Below are 20,415 nucleotides of genomic sequence, written 5' to 3' on the forward strand. Positions count from 1 at the left end.
ATGGCTAAGGGCAGGTGGGATGTTGGGGGGGAGGTGAGGGAGAGGGAGAAGGGATTGATATCTGAAGCAAGCTTGTTCCTAATTTGAACTAATAAAATAAAAAAAGAATCAGGCATTATCATGCTTGGTTTTGCTTATATATAGGATTCTTAGCTGCTTAAAAGTCATTTCAATATATTAATTTTCTGTATCAAACTAAGATAATATCATTCAGAGGTAGAAGCAGAGGTAGGAGGATCACTTTAATTTTGAGGCCAGCCTGATGATCTACACAGTGAATTCCAGGCCAGCCAGAACTACAGGAGACCATGTCTCCAAACAACACTAAACCCAAATGAGCACTTTTTACTTTAGTAGAGTGGTTTTTGACATTGCAAGTGGGAACCCTTTCATACTGGATCAATGACCTCATAAAATACTCAAATTTTATGAGTTAAAAGGAAGTGACCTGAGGTAAGGCAGTCTGGTTCATTTTATCGGTGCATATTTCAAACGATGAACACTGGAGTAATGCTTACTGACCACCTATGCCAGAGGACCACAGACTAATTTTTATGGGTACAAGAATATAAATATGTACAATTTTCTTATAAAGAAATGTCTTGATTTTATTACCCCTTATGAAATAAAGGCGCTGTGAAAATACAAAAGGTGAATGCTAGTTATTTTTCTAACATTAAATCACCTTCCTCTTTTAAAATGATCACATTCTATGAACAGATGCCTGCTGGCATAGCCGAATACAAGGATTAATTAGCAAGTTCTAGAAGTTATACTCCAAGGAAGACCATTCTATAAAGGCTGATCATTTATTTATTTATTTTTTAAATCTATTTTTATTTTCTGTGCATTGGTGTTTTGCTTGCATGTATATCTGTGTGAGGGTGTTGGATCCTGGAGCTACAGCTGTGATCTGCCATGTGGGCACTGGGGATCGAACCCGGATCATCTGGAAGAGCAGTCAGTGCTCTTAACCACTGAGCCATCTCTCCAGCCCCAAGGCTAATCATTTAGTTAAGACATTTATACATAGTGACCATTACCATGAGAACAAACCTTAAGGTAAATAGACTTCTTGAAGGTCATTAATACAAAAAGGACTGAAGTTGGAACTGGAGAATTGTGAATGACAGGTAAGTGCCTACCACATCTCTAGTTCTACAGTGTTTCTTAACCTAGAACTGAGTGATGTTTATGTCATTCAAGCGAACTTAATTATCTCAGCTTTTGGCTTTCAAACAGAACTTTAGAAAATATCTGTCAAGAAAATAGTTTTGAAAGTGCTTTCTCTTGAGTTCTTTGGTATAATTTGGTCATTCTGATAGTAATTAGGCCATTAAGTAAGTACTTTAACCATGTATCAACAAAAAGGCAATGAGTATGCTTAGAAAACCACAACTAAAGAAGAAATTATGTTGCCAACCTTGTGAAAAACAAACTCTAGTATTTTTACTGTGTTTCTGTGGCATAGCTAGCTCTGCTGCCTATGACAACATTGCTAATTTGATTTATAAGAAATGTTACATACAATATCCTGTTATTTTTCGATTATTCCAATAGCTGTTCTATATACTTTAGAAGAGGCAAGTTTTAGCTTGAAAAAGAATAATTTCAAATTACATAAAGTTACACTCCTTTGTACTTTCTGATCACCAAGCATCAAAATTTAATGTCAGCACAAAGTTAAGAATTGGTTTGGAGCTAATTGTCCTCCTGCAGCATCTTTTCAATTTCTTTATCCCAGTTTTCATCTCGCTTCTCCGACTCTGCTACTACTTCATACTCCTGAAGCTCCTGTTGTAGCTCCTTTTCCCAATCGGCAGAATCTTCTATAGGAAACAAAGGGAGAGGTAAGAAAGGTGTTCTTTGAATTCATAATACTTGTAACAATTCATTCAACTGTAATACATGACACAAGGCCTAGCCATTTCTTTCTTTGTAGTACCAGGCATAGGAACCCAGGGCCTCAGACATTGCTAGGTAAGCACTTTACTATTAAGCTATATTTCCAGCTCCCATTTCTTCCTCATTTTAAAACTACTTGTGTGTGTGTGTGTGTGTGTGTGTGTGTGTGTGTGTGTGTGTGTGTGTGTGTGTGTGTGTCCAGGTACACAGGTGTTCAAGGGCATTTGTGGAGGTCAGAAGGTAATTTCTAGGATCTGGTTCTCTATTCCTACCATGTGGGTCCTAGGAACCCAACTCGGATCATCAGGCTTGGCAATGAGCATGGTTACCTGCTGAGCCATCTCTCTGGCCTTGTCTTTGAAACAGGGCATCATGTATCCCAGGCTGGCCTCCAACACAATACTGGCTGAGAATGACTGTCAATTTCTTTTTTCTTTTATTTATTATGTATACAGTATTCTGTCTGCATGTATCCCTGACGACCAGAAGAGGGTACCAGATCTCATAACGGATGGTTGTGAGCCACCATGTGGTTGCTGGGAATTGAACTCAGGACCTCTAGTGCTCACAACTTCTGAGCCATCTCTCCAGCCCAACTGTCAATTTCTAATCCTCCTGCTTCTACTACCTGAGTGTTGGATTTATCACATGTCTGATACTGAACCCAGCACCTTGAACCTAGTATGCATAGGATAAGGCACTTACTGCAGAGTGTTATAAAAATAAGAGAAAAAGCCAGTTGGTGGTGGCGTATGCCTTTAATCCCAGCACTCGGGAGGCAGAGGAAGATGGATCTCTGTGAGTTCTAGGCCAGCCTGGTCTACAAGAGCGAGTGCCAGGATAGGCTCCAAAAGCCACAGAGAAACCCTGTCTCGAAAAACCAAAAAAAAAAAATGGCTATTTTAAAAAGAAGGTGAGACAGCATAGCAGGATACCTGTAATCCCAGCACACAGGAGGTGGAGGCCAGCAGGCTAGACAATGAGAGTGAAACCAATCTGGGCTACAAGAGAACCTGTCTCAACCAACACAAAGCTAGGGTTGGGAATGAGTGAGGCGTAGCAAAGCCCTGGATTCACTCCCCCACCACTGTATAAAAAGTAAAGCTAAAATTCATTTTTAGTTTGTTTTTCAGACAGGATATTGCTATAAAGCTCTGGCTGGCCTGGAACTCAACCATATAATTCAGGATGGCTTCAAATTCATGTCAGATCTTCTGCTTTACCTTTCTAAGTGCTGGGATTACAGAAGTGTACACTACCCACCTAATTTGTTGATTGGATTTATTATTTTTCTGAGACAGGGTATCATGTGGCTAAGAGTGGCCTCAAACTTCTGATATTTCTGTCTCTACCTCCTGAATACTGGGATTACAAGTGTGCACCACCATATATGTTTTTTAATAAAGATTTTATTTATTTATTATGTATACAGTCTTCTGTCTGCATGACAGCAGGAGGCACCAGATCTCACTCAAGGTGGTTGCTAGTCACCATGTGGCTGCTGGGAATTGAACTTAGCCATGTGTCCAGCCCCCATATATGGTTTTGTATGCTGCTGGGGACTGAACTCAGGGCCTCATGCAGGCTAGGTAAGCACTCTACCAAGTAAATTACATCCCTAGCCTCTGTCTACCGGCTTTAAATTGAGATTGGAATTAGGAAAAAGAACAAAGCTTCTCTCTCTCTCTCTCTCTCTCTCTCTCTCTCTCTCTCTCTCTCTCTCTCTCTCTCTGTGTGTGTGTGTGTGTGTGTGTTACCTTCTAGTGCAATTGTTTCATCTTGCATTTTATCAAGTACAAGTTGCTCCATTTCTTTTCTTAAATCCTCCTGGTTTAAGTTGCAGGTATCAAAGGCATCACTGACAAATTCAGAAACGCTCGGGCTGGTAGAGATTTCCTCTTCCTCCTGAAATGCAACCAAAGAGCTCTTGAAATGGATTCTAAATGACAACCATGCCTCATAATTTAACACAGTCTCTTTTTTTGTTCTTCTCTGCTAGCTGTAAGACAAGGCTCACTGCTCTCCAACCTTCTAACTGGCAGTTGCTTGGTAACAGAGTGAGTTACCACCTGAGGCTATTATTCTCCCTCACTGTTTAGATCACTCAAACTGTTCTCTCTGATTCCTGATGAGCACATCTAGAATTATTTATGCCAGGAAATCACCTCAGCTCTCAGCTACAGGCCCTTGACTATTCAAGTACTGGACTCCTCATCTTGCAGGCATAAGACTGACACTCTCAAGCAGTTTTAAATGGTATCAGAGATGGTTAACCCAGTAACTTGATTTTCAGACATCATCTACTAGGTATAATGTAAAACTGTATTACCTCTTGAGTTTTTAGTTGAGATTTGATTACGACAGGTGGTGTTTTGGGCCGTACTGCCTCTATGAAGTGAGAATAAAAGAGACAATAATTGCTTCGTTTACTTTTGAATGCATATCATAAGAACAGCTAAAATATCCACAGATATGATATTAAATCATTTTCAGAAATGAGCTTTTATGGTACATTTTTAGCTCTCTTGAAGTTATGACATGATAGAGCCAGGCACTACCATGTGAACTTCCTACTTTGGTGAGGGTCCTTTTGTTTTATCTATTTACACACAGAATCTCATTATGTAGCCCTGACTACCCTGGAATCACAGAGATCCACATGCCTCTGCCTCCTGAGTGCTGGGATTAAATATGTGCACCACCATGCCTGGCAGGAATGTCATTTTAAATCTGCAACCACATTCAGTATCCTTATATGGAATTTTCATTAGGAAATCATGTTTGGACTTCAATGTCAGCAAAATTGATTCTGTGCTTTCTTTTAGGATACTAAGAATGAAGCTATTTATCAAGCTTCCCTGTTACCAACCAGGTTAGAAAGCACAAAGGAAAACACAATACCTCGTCTCAGCATTCTGCTGGTTATCCTGTAAAGATTTAAGTGTGTGTGTGTGTGTGGGGGGGGTTATGTGTGTGTCCCCAGAAGCCAAAAGAGGGTGTTGAATACCCTGGTCCTGGAGTTACCGGCAATGTGAACTGACTAATGTGGGTGTTGGAGACTGAACCTGAATCCTCTGTAAGAGCAACACTCACTCTTAACTGATGAGTCATCTTTCTAGCCCTTCTGCTCTTTAAAAAAAAAAGATTTTATTTATTATGTATACAACATTCTGCTTCCATGTATATCTGCACATCAGAAGAGGGCACCAGATCTTATAACGGATGGTTGTGAGCCACCAGGTGGTTGCTGGGAATTGAACTCAGGACCTCTGGAAGAGAAGTCAGTGCTCTTAACCTCTGAGCCATCTCTCCAGGCCCCCCTTCTGCTCTTTATTCTATTAACCACGCTGACAGTCCTTACTGAGTACTTTTAGGTCTACTTTGTTAAATAGGCAGTCTTTGGGGGAAATGGCTTTCTTTTTTTTTTCTTTTTCGGCAGTGCTGGTTATTGAACGTATTATCTGCACATATGCTAGGTAAGTGCTTTACCACTGAGCTATATTCCCAGTGTAGCATTTCCCAGTAACATAATTTAAGAAAGTCAGGAATGGTAGCCCACACCTGTAATCTAAGCATTTTAGGGGCAGGAGAGGAGGATGGCTTAGGAGTTCAGCACTAGCTGGGGTTACACAGTGAAACCCCGTCTTAAAAAGATACCTTCTAAAAACCAAAAACCAACCATAATTTAAGGATATTGCTAAAGAATGAAAGTTCACTGGGATTCATGATACCTGTATGCAACTTGCCCTGAGTATAGTTTCAGAGCCTCTCCTAGTAGTTTGCACAAACTGTGTCTTGTCTCATGACATACTTACATAAAATTCCATAAACTAAATTGCCCCACTTCTTATCAGATGATTCTATTGATTATTAGGACACAACTATACACACATCGGGCACTCATGAAAATAGTGATATAGCTCAGTAGAGTTCCTGCCTAGTATTTTCAAGGCACTGGGACCCAATCTCGGTGCCATAAAATAAATATATAAAATATTATACTATATATATGTATATATATTAGTATTTATTTCTACTTATTTTGTTTGCTTGGTTGGTTTCTTTTTTTGAGACAGGGTCTTTCTGCATATTTCAGGTTAATCTGGAATTCTCTGTGTAGATCAACATGGCCTCCAACTCAGAGATCTTCCTGCCTTTGCCTCCAGGGTGCTGGGATTAAAGGTACATGCAACCATGCCCAGATTTTTATTTATGTCTGAGTACCCATGGAGGTCAGAAGAGGGTATCAGATCTCCTGAAACTGGAGGTACAAGGGACTGTAAGCCATCGATGTGGGTGGTGGGACCTGAACTCGAGTCCTTTGGAAGAGCAGGAAGCGCTCTTAATTGCCAAGTCAACTCTTCGACCCTATATTAGTATCATAGTTCATCAAATAGTTGCTGATATTATAATAAAACTTGTTCCCTGGCAAACAGGGGTAATACATCACAGGAGGAAAGTACCAGATGTTTAATAGGTACTTGTAATTGGACTGGAATAAGGACTACCAGGTTCTATAACGGTAAGGTCCAAGGAAATCGGGATGAATTGAAGTCTGAGAAACATCTGGCCTTGGTAGCACATGCCTGTAACCCTAGCACTTAAGATATGTAGGCAGGAGGATCAGGAGCTCAAGGCCAGCCTGGACTACATGAGACCCCAAAACAAAGCCCTTTGAGGGGCAAGAAAAGAGATGCAGAGAAGAAGATTGTCATTCAAGAGTAATAAAAAAAGAAGCCTGGTGCTGGCAGTACACCTTTGGTCCTGGCACTCAGTATGCAGAGGCAGGTGGATCTCTGAGTTCAAGGCCTGTTGGGTCTACAGAGTTAGTTCCAGAACAGCCAGGACTACAGAGTCATGAAAAAACAAAAAAGAACCAAGAATGAGATAGCAAAACAAACAAACAAACAAATCACTTGGAGAAGACACATGTAAGCTGGACCAGAAAGGGCAGCAAAACAGAAAACTTCCTTTGGAAAGAAAAGAATGTTTCTGTACAGAGATGTCAACATTTTTTGATGCATACAAGATGACAAGCTCATTAGCATCTCTAAGCAAGAATTTTACATCAATTCTTTTCTTTTAGAAAGATCTCTTTCCCCCCAGAATGTACCTGTCAGAGGCAAATCATCCTCTCTGCTGCTTTTCTCTTCCTTTCCAGAGGCTTGCTGCTGGGCGGCCAGTGCTGTGAGTTGGGCTGACTGCTTAATTAGGGAGATGCGGTAGAAATAGTTCCTCCAGAATACTTCTTCCTTCACACTTTGATAGACAGTGACACATGTGAGAATGTGAGGGTCAAGGGCACACAGTATAGTATAGCAAAGCCTAGAATAGATCATTACTTATTTGTCTCTGGGCATGTAGGGTTTCATGTACTGCCAGGCAAGCCTGCACTCTACTACCAATCTAAAGCTCCAGCCTGAGTGCTTTCAGTCCTTGTGAGGGCCAAAGGAAATGATCATTTGCTTTAAAGCTAAACAACAGGGTATGCCGAGCTATAGTCTTCACAGAAGCAAGACATGAGTTATACAATGCTCATGAACTATCAGTATTTCCTGGTGCTTCTATTTATGCTATTAATGTTATTCTATGTGTACAGGTGTTTTGCCTGCATGTATATCTATGTATCACATGTATGCAAGGCCCATGGAAGCCAAAAGAGGGCATTGGATCCCCCTGGAAGCGGAGTTACAGACTGTGGTGAGCTACCATGTAGATACTGGGAATTGAACCTGGGTTGTCTAGAAAAGCAGCCAATGTTATTGACTGCTGAGCCATCTCTCTAGTCCCTTTTTAAAAATTATGTGTATTTATAATGTGTGTATGTACATATATGCAGGGTCTATAGGACAACTTTCAGGAGTTCTCTTTTTCTGCCATGTGGGACTAGAACTCATGTGGTTTGGTAGCAAGTGCCTTTACCTGCTGAGCTATCTTGGTGGCCCCCTATTTCTTAGTATTTTAATATATAGATTTGACCCTTGGCAGAAGGAAACAAGACATTCATGTGTTGCAGTATGACGAACCAGGGGGACATGAAGCTGAGACAGGACACTATGGGTCCTTTGCTGTTTTCTAAAGGATTATATGCTTTTATGTAGTGGGAAGAAACCATCGCAAATGTTGTTCCTTGTTTTCTACTTTCCATGTGTTTATATGTGTGGGTATATATGTCTGAATGTGTGTGAGCACATATATACGTGTGTGTGTGTGTGTGTGTGTGTGTGTGTGTGTGTGTAGGTTCAATGTTGAATATGGATGGGGAACATCCCTCAACTGTTCTTCCACTTTATTATGTATTGAGGTAGGATCGCTCAATCAAACCCTGAGTTCAATGATACAGCCAGTCTAGATATGGCTAGTCTGGTTGGTCGGCTGGCTTCAGGATCCCATGTCCTCTTTTCAAGGCTGAACCACACCCACCTCGAATCCACATGGGTCCTGAGCATCTGAACTCCAGTCCTAATGCTTGCCAGGCAAGTGTTTAACTGATGAGACATCTCCCCAGCCCTTGCTTGTTTTTTTAAGATTGAGTCCTTTTGGGCAGTAGTGGATCATGCCTTTAATCCCAGCACTTAGGAGGCAGAGGCAGGCAGATCACTGTGAATTTGAGGCCAGCCTGGTCTACAGAGTGAGATACAGGACAGTCAAGGCTACATAGAGAAACCCTGTCTTGAAAAACAAAACAAAACCCAAAAAAAGATTGAATCCCATGTATCACAGACTGGCCTCAAAATCACTACATAGCTAAGGTTGACCTTCATCTCCTGATCCTCCTGTCACCATCACTCAAGTGCTAGGACTACATGTTTTTGCTACCACACCTGGTTTGAGGTTATTCCTTAGGAAATATTCTTGCTAAAGTAGCTAGCAACTAGTAGAAACAGAATGAGAGATGTTATAAAGGCTTTGGGTGTGGGGCAGAATTGGGGATAGAACCCAGGGCTTTCTGAAAACTAGGCAAGCACTCTACTACCAAATTATACCCCAAACCATCTGGGAGATGGCTGATAAAGACTCAAGTTCTATTCAACCTGAGAACTCAGTGGTTCTCAAACTTGACTGCATATTGGACCTGCCTGGCTTGAGGCATTGGTGCCAAGTAGAGTATGGTAGGTACACACAATAGGTGGCCTAGAAAGGACACTAAGAACAAAGCAGAAAGAGAGTGGTATCTGAGTGGAGGATGAAGGGGAGTTAGAAATGAGAGCTTAGTAACATGCAGGGGATTGAAAAAGAAAAAAGAAAAAAATTAAAGGTCACAGAACCAGGCTTCTCACTGCCAGGCAGGGAGTTACAATCATGGCAGAAGAAAATGAGTGTGATCCTTATTGGGAGGTATTCCTGTGGACATAGTTTCATTCCATGGAGACAACAGCATGTGTACACCTCCTAGCTGTATCCTTTGATGGTGAGGAGTGACACCCCAATGATGCTCAGTTCTTGATTTCTACATGTAATTTTCTGAAAACCATTATTATATTAATATATGCTAATAAGGAAGAATAAAATTTCATTTTCCACTAAAAGGTATCAGCACTTTCTGAATATATAAATGGCAGATCCCAGCAGGGCATTGGTGGCGCATGCCTTTAATCCCAGCACTTGGGAGGCAGAAGCAGGCGGATCTCTATGAGTTTGAGACCACCCTGGTCTATAAGAGCTAGTTGCAAGACAGCCTCCAAAGCCACAGAGAAACCCTGTCTCAAAAAAACAAAAAAAAAAGGCAGATCCTAAGATTAGAAGAAGGTAAAAATAAATGAGCTTGGAGCTTGTTGTGGTGGTCCACACCTTTAATCCCAGCACTCAGGAGGCAGAGGCAGGTGATCTCTGAATTTGAGGCTAGCCTGGTCTACATAGCACCAAAGGATACAGATGTAAATTTTGCTAGGCTCCCAACTGTCAAAGTGATGATGATTTGAGCATCAAAATAATAACAGATTACAACCCAGTGCATCAAATGCATGAGACAATATGGATATAAATACAAGAATATATGGAAAATTTGAAGATGAATAGAATGAAGTTTCAAAGTCCCTAAGGGGTCAGTGAAATGGTTCAGTGGCCAAATGTACTTGCTGCTAAGCCTAATGAACTGAGTTTGATTCCTGGGCTCCATATGGCTGAAGAGAGAATTGACTCCCACAGGTTGTTCTCTGACTCCCTAGATACTATGTCATCATTAAGTCTTTTAATGCTGATATATAGCTCTATTGGTAGAGCACTTGCCTAATATGCACAAAGTCCTAGGTTTGATCCACAGGCACGGTGGGGCACATGGCTGTAATCACAGCACTCAGATGGAGGCAGGCAGGAGGATAAGAAGGCAAAGGCCATCCTCAATGACAAAGCCAGTTCCTGGCCAGCCTGGGATACATGAGACACTGTTTTAAACACACATGCGCGCACACACACAAAACCCCTGAAGTCTCTATTCACAAAATATTAATTACCTTTTCTTTTCTCTCCTCCCAACTCCCCTTGAAGTAGAGACTTGCTCTATAGCTCACCTTGAGGTCTTTATGTATTATCAGCCCAGGGCTGCTGTGAACTCTTCTCCTGTCTCAGTCTCCTAAGTGCTGGAATTAAAGGTATTTGCCTCTGACCCCCAGCTTTTTTTTTTTTTTACTTGTTATCATGTGCTTGCAGTACTTGCAGAGACCAGAAGAAGATATTAGATCCCTTGGAGCTGGACTGGCAGGTGGTTGTGAGCCATCCAATGCTGGCATTGAATTCACTATGTAGTCCACAGTAATCTTCCTCCCCAGTTGTAGGATCAGATGTACACAACTATCAGATGTGCCCAGTTCTAATTATTATCATAATTATTTGAGACATGGTCTCAAAATGTGGCCCAGGCTAGCCTTGAACTTGTTATTCTGTTTCTGCTTCCTGAGTGTTGGTTCTCTGCTTCTTGAGTGTTGGTATTATGGGCCTTGCCATCATGCTCAATACTAATCACTTTCAAAGAAGAAAACAGTAATTTTACAGTGAAGAAGCCTGCCAAACAGCACCTTCAAGTGAACAAAGTATGAATATACTGGGACAAATGGCAGTGTGCCTCACACAAGGTGCAAATGATGAAAGTAAACTGATGAGACATGAGAACTATTATATTAATCTATTAATAATACATGTAATCTATTATATTAACTGGATTCTTTGTTAATTGGATTCTTTTGCTAAAAAGAACATTAGAACAAATAAAACATTTAAAAATAAGGTCTGGAAAGCAGATTATAATAATGTGAGATCTGCTAGTCACTTGTGACCTGATTTGATAGTCGCACTGGGGTTGTGGGAAAGAATGAGTGTCCATAGGGGAATATATAATAAAGAATTCAGGGTTGGACTTCAGGGCTTGGTGATGGAACAATTGTTTACAATGTGCTAACCATGTGCAAGGCTTTGGGTTCCATCTCTAGTACCCCTTCCCCACAAAAAAGAATCAAAGTCCATGAGACATCAGGTTTCAAATTACAAAAAAGTTCTCTGGGAGGCTGAGGCAGAAGGATCCTGAGTTCAAGGCCAGCCTGAATGACACAAGAGACTGTCTAAAAACTAAAAATGGCCGGGTGTTGGTGACACATGCCTTTAATCCCTGGACTTGGGAGGCAGAGGCAGGCGGATCTCTGTGAGTTCAAGGTCAGCCCGATCTACAGAGCAAGTTCCATGACAGGCTCCAAAGAAATACAGAGAAACCCTGTCTCAAAAAACCAATCCCTTCCCCCCAAAACAAACTAAAACTGAAAACAAAAAAGCAACAATAAGAACAATAACAGGAGGCTAGAGAGATGGCTCAGTGCTTAGGACCACTTGCTGCTACTTCATGGGACATGAGTTTGGTTCCTAGCACTCATGTAGGGTGGTTCGCAACTGTCTATAACTCCAGCTCCTGAAGATCTAATACCCTCTTCTGGACTCCCCATCAGGTAATAGTACTTGTCATACAACCCTGGTGACCTGAATTTGATTCCCATGTAAAGGTGGAAGGAGAGAACCAACTCCATAAAATTATTCTCTAACCTCAAAACTGAAGGCAAGACACTTGTACCCATATACACACATTGGGCATGCATACACACACACACACACACACACACACACACACACACACACACACACACACACACAAATTAATGAATTATAAATGGTCTTTGTGGGTGCTCCAGTGGCACAATCAGTTATCACGTGGTACTTACACAAATGGTCTTTGTATTGCATTCAAATCTAACTTTCATTGTTTCAAAATAATAATTTTTAAAAACTGATGACTATTCTCTCAATTAAATTATAATCTCTAGTTTGGAAGACAAACCTAAACCGAATCAAGGGTACACATCATGGAGCTTAGTTGGAAGGCACAAAGCCCTGGGTTCTAACCCCAGCACCATATAAGCTGGGTATGGTGGCCTAAATCTGTAATCCCAGAATTTCAGGGTGGAGGCAGGTGAATCAGAAGTTCAAGGTCCAGACCAGCAAGGAATATGTGAGAACTTGTTGCCAACCAACCACATAAAAACAAAAGCAAGCCATCATAAACAAATGTGGAGTTTCTAGATTTTCCTTCTCTGAGTGTCACTCTGATTGCCTTGGATACTCTTTCTGAACAGTCACTTAGAAATTGAAGGGCTGGACTGGGCAGTGGTGGCACATGCCTTTAATCCCAGCACTTGGGAGGCAGGGGCAGGCTCACTGTGAGTTCGAGATCAGCCTGGTCTACAAAGTGAGTTCCAGGACAGGCTCCAAAGCTATGCAGAGAATTGAAGGACTGTTCAAAATGTACATTAGTATGTGTCAGCACTTCCTTATGGCAGCCTGAACCCAGCCAGTGCCCTGCTGCTATATCACACACTTTGAAGCCCTCTGATAGCAGGGGAGATGCTACCAGTCTTTTCCAGCCACAGGCTGACATATGCCCAGTGTTACATAAGTGTCCACAGGCTTCTAACACCTCAAATCCAACACAAAAGCAGAAATGGATTCATGTTTAGGAGCTGCAGCTGTGCCCAGTAGGTTTCTTAATCAGAGGACCTTTTGGAACTTTTACAATGTCATCTGGAGTGTGATTCTTCCCCAGAGGGTGATACACAAGTTTTCTGCAAAGTGTCTGCCTCTCTTACATCAAGAGGGAGGGAGTCTGGCAAAGAAGGAAGTCCAAATGGTTGTTTTTGTTCATCAAAAGAGCAAACAGAGCCCATGAGTCATCACAGAGACATTAGCACACCCAAGGTTTGTTCATGTGGGATGTTTCACAGAGCTCAGAATTAAAAGTGGCCTTGAAGATACTTAGGCAGCCTGCTTCCTCAACTTTTTTTCCCCTTTGAGACAAAGTTTCACTTAGCCTGTAATTTACTATGTAGCCTAGACTGGCCTCAAATTAGTAGCAGTCTTCTTGTCTCAGCCTCCTAAACATTCAGATTATAGGTGTATGTTAGCATGCTTAGCTGCAACTTCAATTTTGCCTGGCTCTGATGTTTTGGCTTAAGACCCTGGGACTTAAAATGTAAACAGGCCCAATTCGTTCCCCCAAGTCTCATAGTTTCTTTCCACCATGTAGCCCCAAGGACTTAACTCAGGTCCTCAATCTTAGCAACAAGTGTCTTTACCCACTGAACCATCTTACCAGCTCAAGCTAGATATTTAAAATATTTTATTTGTATGGGTACTTTTGCCTGCATGTATGTTTGTATAGCATGTGTATACCTGTGCCCACATAGGCCAGAAGAAAGCATCATATCCCCTGGAATTACAGATGGTTGCAAGTCACCATGTGGGTACAAGAAATCAAACCTGGGTTCCCTGGAAGCACAGTCAGTGCTCTTAACCACTGAGTCATCTTTCCAGTCCCCAAAACTAGATTTTTGTAATAGGGTCTCAATATATATCCCAAGCTGGTCTCCAACTCTCTATCCTCAGCCTCCTAAGTATTAGGATGATAGGGGTGTGACATCATGCCCAGTTAAAAATAATTCTTGTGACCATCTATGAGGCCAGAATACTTGTCTTACTCATCCTTTCATCTTTACTTGCCTTATTCATCCTGTCATCCTTTAAAACAAAAGTCAATTCCTAGGGTTTTGTGGGCATATGCAGTAGAGGAATAGATGGTACATTTCTTTATATCTTCAATTAAAAATAGCTATTTTAAGCTGGGCGGTGGTGGTGCACACCTTTAGTCCCAGCACTTGGGAGGCAGAGGCAGGTGGATCTCTGTGGGTTCGATACTAGCCTGGTCTACAAGAGCGAGTTCCAGGACAGCTTCCAAAGCCACAGAGAAACCCTGCCTCAACCCCCCCCCATAGCTATTTTAGCCACAGTCTAAAGATGAAATTTGTAATGTGATTTTAGCTATACTTTTGTGTGAGGTAAAACTGTAGAAATTTATCTTAGCACTTGGAATGTGGAGGAAGTTAAAGAAAGGAGGACCAAAAGTTCAGGGTAATCCTTGACTGATTCCATAGCAAGACTGAAACCAGCCTGGTATATGGGAAAACAAATCTCAAAAGGAAGGCTGGTTGTAATGGCCCACGCCTTCAATCCCAGCACCTAGCACATAGGAGGCAGAAGCAGGAGGATCCCTGAAAGATTGGGATGCCTGTTCAATAACACAGTCTCAGGCCAGCCAGGGTAACTTGGTAAGACTGTCCCTAGTGGTATGTTTTTGGGAGGTGAAGGTAGGAGATCAGGCATTCATGGTCATCTTCAGCTACATATGGCATTTGAGGCCAATCTGAGTTAGATGCAAGCCTGTCTCAAAAACAAAACAAAGCCAAACAACAATAAAAAGGAATTTGACACCAATATGTTGATAGTTATAGAGAAAAGAGTTTTACTATAGGGGAAAACACAAAAGGTTCTATATAACTGGCTTCCCTAGGCTAGAAGAACTTTGCTAAAGTAGTTTTCTCATATAGACAAAAGACCTGAGCTGCCGCATGGTCCCAAAGACTAGAAAATGTTTGTCAAAATCCTTATTGATCAGCTAAACATGGCATAATGAACATGAACTCATATATTCCCTCTGAAAATACCCCAGAAATCACAGAAGAGGAACTGCATAGATAAATCCATAGACAGTGGAAATAGGAGAGGGCAGGGCAGTGGAAGCTGAAAGTCAACAGGCAAACAAAAATGTACTGTGTGGAGTTGTGCTACCCATGGGATGGGTGGCCAGTATGAAGCAGGCCTGCAGACAGGCCCTGGAATAGGGGCCACAGGTGCCTGTGAGGAGTGGGGAGATGGTTCTACTCTCTCCCATCTTGACCTGTCCTTCCCATGAGATAGAGCTAACAGTTTCTTATGTGGGATTCAGCTTGCCTGTACAGTTGAGACTGGGGCTGTGATGCCCTACTGAAGCTGCAGGGCACAGCCTGCACATAGGTTTGTGTCAGACTAGGCTCTTCTTTGTCTTGCCTGCAGCTGGCCAGGAAGTTGAAGAGTCCTCTAGCAGGAAGCTACCTACTTACAGCTAGTTATGTCTTTCCAGCCATAAAAGCCCATTTTAATATAAGATGCTCAGGTACCCTCAGTGTAGTGCCATTACCTCAAAAGACAAGGGAGGAGACCCTACAACCCAGAAGGCAAAGTTCCAAAAAGTTTCTGAGAAAAGTGCACAAAAGAAGACATTTTGAGACAACTATAAATTGTATCCACTGGGAACGGTTAAGAATTTACAGCCATGAAACAAGGATAAGAGCATTCTAAAAAGGGGACTCTCACAAAAAAAAATGCCAGCTTTATTTGTTTTGATATTATTTTTTGGACAGGGTCTCACTCTATAGCTCAGGCTGGCCTGGAACTCACTATGTAAGTCAGACTGTCCTCAAACTCATAGTGATTCTTCTGCTTCAACTTCTTGAGTACTGGGATGACAAATGTTAATCACAATGCCCTGCCTTTATTTTGTTTAGAAATAGGGTTTCCCACCAGTGAGCCAGGCTGGCCTCTCACAATCCTCCTGCCTCCACCTCTCAAGTGCTAGGATTATAGTCCTGAGCCAAGCCCTGCTTGGAAAGCTGACTTCAAAAAATACGAACAAAATAAACAGCAGTGACAATCATAATCATCATAATAAAAACCAGGCCTGGTAGCTCAGGCCTGTAAATCTAGTTACTTGGGAGCCTGAAGCAGGAGGATTGAAATTTCAAAGTCTTCTGAGGATATAGATCGACTTTAAGACCCAGCTAGGCAACCTAGTAAGACCCTATGTTAGAATAACAAAGTCAAAAGGAGGTCTGGGTATGTATTTCAGCGTTAAAACATTGCCTGGTGTGAGCCAGGTCCTAAATTCAATTTCCAGTACTGCAAATACAACAAAAACCCTACATGAGAGTCAGAGGTAGACAAAGCCACAGGGATGCTGCAGGGGGAAAGGCTGCCCTCTGCTGGCAGGCTGATGGGAAAAGCATCACAGACTATGGCTTGTGGCTTGCTCTGGAGCTTAAAGGGCAACTGGGATTTTATGAGTAGGGAAGGGCCTTTCTTTGGTGGAAGAAAAACCACAAGAAAGAGAATAGAACACAGCTGCTACAGAACCTGAATACACAACATGGATTTCAAGAAAAGGACAAGGGAAGCCTTTACAGAACTGATTTTCTTTGGGTCTATTTGTTGTTTCTGAAGGAAACATGTTCTACCTTAACTTGGCCAACTTTCATGCTTTTCCATTTTGGGGCATGCTGCCAAGCACACAATGCCTCTGAAGGGCTATGCTGCCTGTTTGGATGAACAGATAGTGTCAAGAGGGTTCTGGCCTCCATTCAATGACTCTTCCCTAACACTGTACATGTAATTGGAGCCCTTAGGAAAGTGAACTCTCTATGGTGAAACAGAAATCATCACTGCAGGAGTGAGCAGTGTCTCTCTGACTGAAGGACATGGTGCTTACTGTTTAGGAACGAGGGCGAATCTCATCTTGCTTAGTAGCTCATCCTCTTTGAGCATGACCAGGGCGACAGGGTACATCTGGTCAAAGTCAAAGTTAAAGTGCACACCAGCTGGTGGGTCACGAAGGAAATTCCTCTTGTCCTGTGATGAAAAATGAGGCAAAAATAGGTGGGAGGATCACAAAATGCAATTAATAGGCTATAATGTATCATGGATTTGACACTGATTTTTTTTCTAGACAGGGTTTCTCTGTGTAGCTCTGGCTGTCCTGGAACTTAATCTGTAAACCATGCTGGCCTTGAACTCAGAGATCCCCCCTGCCTTTGCCTTCTGTGTGCTGGGATTAAAGATGTGCATCACTAAGTTTTAACCAAGAATTCAGTCACAAAGTCCATTGAACTGTCACTGACTTGCCCATTTAAAAGAGATAGGAGAATAATCTATCATTCTAAACTTTTTTTGTAACACTTACCTGGACAGAGGCTCCCAGGAGGCCATGCAATTGGTTGAAATCACATAGTTAAAAATAATATAAACAGACTCATCACAGACCAGGCAAGTGATCCCCTGCTTTTACCCAACTCCTGTCCAAAGCGCCATTCACCCAGATCCCCCCAGGTGTGTCCCTGCTTGAAACAGACACGCCCAGGCAGGGAGGAGCTCCCTGAATCTGGGTACAGGCCACTCTTCCTTCCCTTTCCACCAACTCATCACAGACCAGAGTAAGGAGACTACGAGGAGAGGCAAGACCATCCAGAGCTTCGGACATTGAATTCCTGGCCCCCACACACTACAGAGTAACAAGAGGAGATAGAGAGATCCTACCTGCACTCACTGGAAAAAGATATGGGAAGAAGACAGAATAAGAACTCGCTCAACAACAGAAAGACCAATATGACACCACCAGAATCTAGGGACTCCACTCCAGCAAGACCTGAAAATCCCAACATAGTGCATGAAGAAGAGATGGACCTCAAAAATTATCTCAGCAAGATGATAGAGACCTTCAAAGAGGAAACAAGAAAATCCCTTAAAGAAATAGAAGAAAAAGCAAGCAAAAAATTACATGAAATGGAGGAAAAGACAAACCAAAAAATTCAAGAAATAAACAAATCTCTTAAAGAAGCTAAAGAAACCCAAGATAAAACAACCAAACAAGTGAAGGAAGCTCTTGAAACAGTTCAAAGCATGAAAGCTGAATTAGACACAATAAAGAAAACACAGAATGAGGCGATGCTGGAAATGGAAAGACTGGATAAACGATCAGGATCTAAAGACGTGAGTATAACTAATAGAATCCAAGAGACAGAAGAGAGAATCTCAGCTATTGAAGACTCGCTAGAGGATATACATTCATCAACCAAAGAAAACCTCAAGTCCAACAAATCCCTAACACAAAATATCCAGGAAATATGGGACACCGTGAAAAGACCAAACCTAAGAATAATAGGTGTAGAAGAAGGTGAAGAAACACTGCTCAAAGGTACAGAAAACATATTCAACAAAATCATAGAAGAAAACTTCCCCAACCTACAGAAAGATATGCCTATGAAAGTACAAGAAGCTTATAGGACACCAAACAGACTGGACCACAAAAAGAAGTCCCCCGACACATAATAATCAAAACTCCAAATCTACAGAATAAAGAGAAAATATTAAGAGCTGCAAAGGAAAAAGGCCAAGTAACATATAAAGGCAAACCAATTAGAATCACACCCGACTTCTCAATGGAAACTCTGAAAGCCAGAAGGTCTTGGATAGATACCCTACAAGCACTAAGGGAGCATGGATGTCAACCCAGACTACTGTACCCAGCAAAACTTTCAATCATTATAGATGGAGAAAACAAGATATTCCATGACAAAAACAGATTTAAACAATACATATCCACAAATCCAGCACTACAGAAGGTTCTGGAAGGAAAACTCCAACCCAAGGAACATAACTACATGCACAAAAACACAGGCAATAGATAATCTAATTTTGCCAAACACAAAAAGAAGCAGGAGGGCAAAATCCACACACAATGACACCACCAACAATAAATCCAAAACAAACAAGAACCAACGAACAATGGACATTAATATCCCTAAATGTCAATGGTCTTAACTTACCCATAAAAAGATATAGGCTAACAGAATGGATACGAAGACAGAATCCATCCTTCTGCTGTTTACAAGAAACACACCTCAACTTCAAAGACAGGCGATACCTCAGAGTAAAAGGATGGGAAAAGATTTTCCAATCAAATGGCCTCAAGAAACAAGCCGGTGTAGCAATCCTAATATCTAACAAATTGGACTTTAAACTAAAATCAATCAAAAGAGATGAAGAAGGGCATTTCATACTCATCACAGGAAAAGTCCATCAAGATGAAATCTCAATCCTGAACATCTATGCTCCAAATACAAAGGCACCCACATTTGTGAAAGAAACATTACTAAAGCTCAAACCACACATAAAACCACACACACTTATAGTAGGAGACTTCAACACCCACCTTACGCCACTAGACAGGACCACCAGACAGAAACTTAACAAAGAAACAAAGGACCTGAAAGAAGTTATGACCAAACTGGGGTTAACGGATATCTATAGAGCATTCCATCCAAACTCAAAAGAATATACCTTCTTCTCAGCACCACATGGCACCTTCTCTAAAATTGACCACATAGTAGGCAACAAAGCAAACCTCCATAGTTACAAGTGAATTGAAATAACCCCCTATATCTTATCAGACCACCATGCATTAAAGCTAGAATTCAGCAACAATACAAATGGCAGAAAACCTGCAAACTTTTGGAAAATGAATAACACCCAATTGCACCATTCCTGGGTTGAGGAAGAAATAAAAAACAAATTAAAGACTTCCTAGAATCTAATGAGAATGCAGACACAACATACCCAAACTTATGGGACACTCTGAAAGCAGTGCTAAGAGGGAAGTTCATAGCACTAAGTGCCCACATGAAGAAACTAGAGAAAAGTCACATTAGAGAACTGACAGAACAACTGAAAGCACTAGAGCAAAAAGAAGCAAACTCACCAAGGAGGAGTAGACGCCAGGAAATAATCAACCTGAGAGCTGAAATCAATAAAGTAGAAACTAGGAAAACATTACAAAGAATCAATGAAACAAAGAGTTGGTTCTTTGAGAAGATCAACAAGATAGACAAACCTCTAGCCAAACTAACCAAAAGGCAGAGAGAGAGCACGCTAATTAACAAAATCAGAAACAAAAAGGGGGATATAACAATGGACACTGTGGAAATCCAGAGAATCTTTAGGTCATACTTTGAAAATCTGTACTCCACAAAATTCGAAAATCTAATGGAATTGGACAGTTTCCTGGATAAATATCACTTACCAAAATTAAATCAAGATCAGATAAACAGTTTAAATTGACCCATAACCCCTAATGAAATAGAAGCAGTCATCAAAAGCCTCCCAACCAAAAAAAAGCCCAGGACCAGATGGCTTCACTGCAGAATTCTACCAGAAATTCAAACAAGAGCTGATACCAGTACTCCTCAAACTGTTCCGTACAATAGAAGCAGATGGGAAATTGCCAAACTCTCTCTACGAGGCTACAATCACTTTGATACCCAAGCCACACAAAGA

At 41.5% G+C, this 20,415-nt stretch overlaps 1 protein-coding gene across 1 annotated transcript in view; it reads right to left on the bottom strand.

The window, feature by feature from the left end:
* Positions 1-587: 587 nt before the first annotated feature.
* The window catches only part of Syap1 (synapse associated protein 1), a 40,068-nt gene continuing 20,240 nt past the window's right edge, over positions 588-20,415 (bottom strand). Inside the window, exons 5-9 of the mRNA XM_027432717.2 lie at positions 16,796-16,935; positions 7,019-7,164; positions 4,235-4,293; positions 3,663-3,810; positions 588-1,829 (exon numbers count right to left, since the gene is read on the bottom strand). Of these exons, the coding sequence (XP_027288518.1) occupies positions 1,702-1,829; positions 3,663-3,810; positions 4,235-4,293; positions 7,019-7,164; positions 16,796-16,935 (621 nt within the window). The 3' untranslated portion in view covers positions 588-1,701. The remainder of the gene's footprint in view (positions 1,830-3,662; positions 3,811-4,234; positions 4,294-7,018; positions 7,165-16,795; positions 16,936-20,415) is intronic.

The sequence above is a fragment of the Cricetulus griseus genome, chromosome X, assembly GCF_003668045.3.
Source record: "Cricetulus griseus strain 17A/GY chromosome X, alternate assembly CriGri-PICRH-1.0, whole genome shotgun sequence".
NCBI lineage: Eukaryota > Metazoa > Chordata > Mammalia > Rodentia > Cricetidae > Cricetulus > Cricetulus griseus.